General features: G+C 34.5%; 1 protein-coding gene across 1 annotated transcript; it reads left to right on the top strand.

Moving 5' to 3' along the window:
* Positions 1-670: 670 nt before the first annotated feature.
* Positions 671-3,882, top strand: LOC103946176. The gene is made up of 2 exons (XM_009356827.2): positions 671-805; positions 2,866-3,882. Exons 1-2 carry the CDS (start codon positions 761-763, stop codon positions 3,655-3,657), a joined length of 837 nt encoding a protein of 278 aa, XP_009355102.2. The 5' UTR covers positions 671-760; the 3' UTR covers positions 3,658-3,882.
* Positions 3,883-5,571: the final 1,689 nt, after the last annotated feature.

Here is a 5,571-nt window from a genome sequence, read left to right as displayed (position 1 = left end):
TTTTGTTATTTATCTTTTTCAATTAATTTGATCTGATAGTCAAAAATTGAAAATGGTGTGTGAGAAATAAAAATGAATGTGTGGATATTAACTCAACCTTTTAGGTTAAGTTTCATTGAAAATATAGCTAAACTAAGAGTTAGTTAACCATTGACTTAGATTTAAACTAATTGGTAATAAGTAGAATGGTAAGCAGCCACCCCTTGAAGATAGTGAGAATTACCACCACTAAGAGTGGTGAATAAAAATACACTCTAAAATTTCTAGTAATTTGCATTTCCTCATCTAAAATGTTAGTGAATTCCCTTTTCTCCACACGGTCTCAAGAATATTCATCGGCCCCTTACCTTTACAAAAAGTTTTCCCGTTTGCGCAAAACATAGAAATGTACTTCCCATGTTATTACACCCAAAGTTTTTAATTTATCATTCTAATTATATAATGATATGATGATATGTGGTATTGATCGTGGTTTGAACATATTAAAAAAAATCTCTCATGACGAGAGTTTAATTTAAAATTTATTTTTCAATGTAACCGAAATACAGAATAATACATTATATATCATTATATAATTAGTAAAATATTTGTGTTAAAATATTAATAACTTAAAAAATAACGTACTCTATCACTTGTATAAAGGTGCACTTCACAGTAAAAAATTTCTCGAGTTCCAGACCAAAAAGTTTTGTTATGAAAAGCCGAGCTGCTGGCGAGCGAACCAAAAAATTCCATCCGCTCCGGTGAAACAAGCAAACTGATGAATCGGGATCATCCAGCAGTGAAGGTGAAAGTTGATATGAAGGTTAGTTACTTATTGAGTCTGATTCTCTATGGGTTTCCTCGTGCAACATCCTAGATTATTTTCTGTTGTTGAGAGTCGAAGAATTTAAAGCGATAATTTCAATTAATCACAAAGCAAAATGGTTGACCAACAAATTTCAATCACAACTTGGTGAAAGTTGTGAAATTGGTTAAAGTAATTGCAGTAACCAACTGAAATACTAGTTGTATAGCACTGAACTTGTACTTCAGGGATGATGTAGCCATTGAATTTTATGGTATCGAATTGATGTTATGCGTGCAAGCTTCCGGCAACCCCGAGCTAGCGCTCCCCGCTTTGCAATGGGTGGAAATGTCTATCTTACGCAGTCTTATCCTTACTTTGTAACGAAGCTGCTTCCAAGACTCAAAGACGTTACCTTTCGGTCACAAAGGAGCAACCTTTATGTTGCGCCAAGAAAAAGTTATGGAATGCGAACTACAAGAAAGTGTGTCAAAATGTGTGTCCCCCTTGATCTGAACCATATGTATGTGAATACTTTAGTTGATGGATCTGTCAAATAAGCTTATTTGAGGGATGCTATTGTAGGTCTTACTCCACATTATATTTCAAACAAATCAACCGTTTTCTACCAACAATTACTCAAATCATAAACCATATGAGGATTAAATGGTAGGCATTTTAGTGTTCCTTTGACCAAAGGAAAAACTCTCAGAGATTAATTAATTGGTTCTTTAGTTAGAGAAAGATTACAGTCAGTTCTCTTCTTATTTTCTTATGACGAATACCACATTGTTTGTTGTTGCTTGACTACTCCTCCAATATTTTGTGGTGTATAACGAACCTAGAAGGGTTTTTAGTGTCATCCTGGCTCTGCTTCTTCGGCCTCTTGTCTTGTACTCAAGTGTGTGTGTGTGTGTGTGTGTGTTGCTTAGGAGTTAAAGAAACTTATGTTGGCTAAGTATAGTATATACCCTAGTTTAAGATATTTTGCAAGTGTTATATTATTTTAACTAATTTTTTTCTTACACATATTGCTTGTTATAAATTGTAACACATATTGCTTGTTATAAGTTTTAACGGAGGACTTGGCACAAAACTAAAGGCAGTGGCGTCTAGGATTCATATAGCCGACCCCACCTAATGGGAAAAGGCTTTGTTGTTGTTGTTAGTAAATAATTCTTTTGGTAGTTTATATATCAAAAGAAGTAGAATGCCAGGATAATCCCAACAAAATTAGTAAGTCAAAGCCATCCTGTGAGATGGAACTTATCATCAAGATTCATAAAAAAATATTTTGGCTTCATCAGAGATTGTATTCTGATGATACTGTGGATGATGATACAAGGGACAGGTGGTATGAGTTGGAGGCAAGTTACCTCAATAAACGGAACACATGCGTAAATGCAGTCAAAGGGTGTGCCATTTGTGGCATCTAGGATGGATGAGACCAGAAAGCCAAGAGGTGATCGAGATGCTTAGGGTCCTTCCTGGAGTCGAAGAGAAGATGAGCATACTTGTTATCTTCCAAATTTTATGCAAGAATAACATAGTGGTATTCATGGCCTATAATGATCCTGATGTTCAGATTGATTGGCTTAAGAAATTACGGAGCGAATGCCTCTAGTAGTTGTTCTCCTTTTGCTGTACCTATTGAATGACGTCTTCTATAGTAATTTAGCATCGCTTGTGTTTCATAAGAGTTGCATTAATTACGATGATAATTCTTAGGTGTTTCTGTTGTCAAACTCAGATTGATGATGCAGCTGCAGTGTTGCTTGGGTCTGTTTTCTGATTCTCTTTTATAAGAAAAAGTATACTATGTTCCACCTCTTGAGAGTGCCTTATAATTACAAATTATTAATATTCTTACAGCTGTGCCGTCCATTAGAAATGATTGTGTCATGGTGAATACTGTGATGATACTGATGATGTACTTGTTTGGTATTTTTGAAGTTGGTAGACTTCGGCAGCGTGAGGGGTAATTTCTAAGGTGGCTAGTATGCTGTTGGCTACACTGGGAACAGTCTCTTGATTATGCATTTGTATGGAAGCTAATGTTTTGTTTGTTTAAATTTCAGAAAGATATGCCTAGAACAGGTGAAGCCACTTCATCCAATCCCAGGGTTTCACATGATGAGGAAGTGGCTAGGGTTCTTCAAGCCATGAAGAAAATGGCTGACCTTGCGCTTGAAGGTACATCCGAAGTAAATCGGAGGCTGAAATTTTTGAAGGTTTTCATTAGTCTGTCACCCCCGCAGTATGCAGGAAATCCTGATGAACTGTTAGAAGGGGTGGAGTGGCTCAAAAGGATAAAGCAATGTTTTCATGTAAGTGATGTCCCCGAAGACTTAAAAGTTGGGTTTGCCACATACTGTCTTACTGGACCGGCGCACTGCTGGTGGGAATTTGTGAAAAGGAGACGTGATGTTAAATCCATCACTTGGGCAGAATTTGAGGAGCTGTTTTTGAATAACTATTTTCCTGAGACTACTAGGGCGGCTAAATACGATGAATTTCTAGGGTTAACCCAACAAAACATGACTATTGCTCAATTGTCATCTAAGTTACTTGAGCTATCATGGTATGCACAACCTAATCTTTTGAGTTACGATAAATATAAAGCATGGAAGTTTCTAAGGGCACTGAGGCCTTCCATAAAAACTAGGGTAGCTCAATTCAGTACTTATGATGACATTGTCGAAGCGGCGTTGAGAGTGGAACAATCTTTTGAGGACAGCGAGGAAGAGTCGTTTGAGGAAGCTTCTGGTGTAGGGGAAAAAAGGCCAAGAAAGCAGTACATTTGCCATCACTGCGGCGAGCCTGGTCATATTCGGCCTAAGTGCCCGGAATTAAACTCGCGTGCTTTTTGAAAGTTTTATCAAAGTCTCATCCTAACGATGGAAGGCAAAAATTGTTTCAACTCCAAGCTAATAGTGTATGGATAATAGTTTGTAGACCTTCGATATGCCTGGCTTTTGTATTGGTATGTATCTGTCCGTCTGACTTTTCTTCCTTTGGACCTTTGTGAATAGCGAATCTGTTTTGTAGAGGTTAAAGTGACGTTAGTTGTTAATCAATGGAATCCCAATTATATATATATTAGCCTTCATGTACGGGCGTTTATATATATATATATACTAGTCTTCATGCACGTGCATCACTAATCAATGGAATCCCAATTATATATTTACTAGATTTCATGCACGCGAGTTTATATATATACTAGCCTTCATGTACGTGCTCACGCGCGTGCAGAAGGTATTTTTTGAATCACAATGTGCTAAGCGCAACTTATACATTTTAAATGTATTTGTATACGTAAATTAACAAAAGAAAAGTCAAATATTTGAAGTAAATGAATAATCTTAGATCATGCTAGAAGAAACCCCTTATAAACCAATTAAAGCAATTGAATTCGCATAATAAAATCGGTCTTTATAGAATTTACATTAAGAATAGAGAAAATAATATTTAATAAACAAATGATTGAATCACATTATTGCTAGCTCATTGTGAGGCTAAGCCCACCATCTCCCCCTTAGTATAGATAATATCATTTGTTTTAAAAAAAAAATTGATAATTAATTTAATCACATTATTATCTGCGTACAAAAGACTTTTTTTATAACCGGCATTTAATAAACAACTGATTTAATCACATTTTTACTAGCCCATTGTGAGGCTAAACTCATCCCCTCCACCTTAGTGCATAGGATTTCGTTGTTAAAAAAAAAACAATCATTTGACAACTAATTTTAATCACAATATTATCTGCGTGCGAAAGACCTTTTTTATAACCGACATTACATGCATCTTAAGATGTTTTGAACGTGTTTAAAAATAAAGAAAATAATATTTAATAAACATTGAATCACATTATTGTTAACCTATTGTGAGACTAAGCTCATCCCCTCCCCCTTAGTGTAGATAATATCATTTGTTAAAAAAAAAAAAAAATCATTTGACAACTAATTTAATCACATTATTATTCGTGTGCGAAAGACTTTTTTTTTATAACTTGCATTACACGCCTCTTAAGATATTTTGAACATAGTTAAAATAGAGAAAATAATATTTAATAAACAATTGATTAAATCACATTATTGCTAGCCCATTATGAGGCTAAGCCCACTCTCTCCACCTTAGTGCAGATAATATCGTTGTTAAAAAAAAAAAACAATCATTTAACAACTAATTTAATCACAATATTATCTGCGTGCGAAAGACTTTTTTTATAACCGACATTACACGCATCTTAAGATGTTTTGAACGTGTTTAAAAATAGAGAAAATAATATTTAATAAATAACTGATTGAATCATATTATTGCTAGCCTATTACGAGACTAAGCTCACCCCCTCCCCCTTAGTATAGATAATATCATTTGTTTAAAAAAAAAAAAATCATTTGACAACTAATTTAATCACATTATTATTCATGTGCGAAATACTTTTTTTTATAACCGCCATTACACGCCTCTTAAGATGTTTTGAACGTGTTTAAAATAGAGAAAATAATATTTAATAAACAACTGATTGAATCACATTATTGCTAACACATTGTGAGGCTAAACCCACCCCCTCCCCCTTAGTGTAGATAATACCGTTTGTTAAAAAAAAAAACAATCATTTGACAACTAATTTAATCACATTATTATCCGTGTGCAAATGACATTTTTTATAACCGGCATTACACGCCTCTTAAGATGTTTTGAACGTATAAAAAAAACAATTGTTTGACAATTAATTTAATCACATTATTATCCACGTGCGAATGACCTTTTTT

The sequence above is a fragment of a genome, unplaced genomic scaffold (genome assembly GCF_019419815.1).
Source record: "Pyrus x bretschneideri cultivar Hongxiangsu unplaced genomic scaffold, Pyrus_bretschneideri_v1 Contig62, whole genome shotgun sequence".
NCBI lineage: Eukaryota > Viridiplantae > Streptophyta > Magnoliopsida > Rosales > Rosaceae > Pyrus > Pyrus x bretschneideri.
The sequence above is the reverse complement of the archived record's forward strand: the minus strand, read 5'-3'. Positions and strand labels throughout refer to the sequence as shown.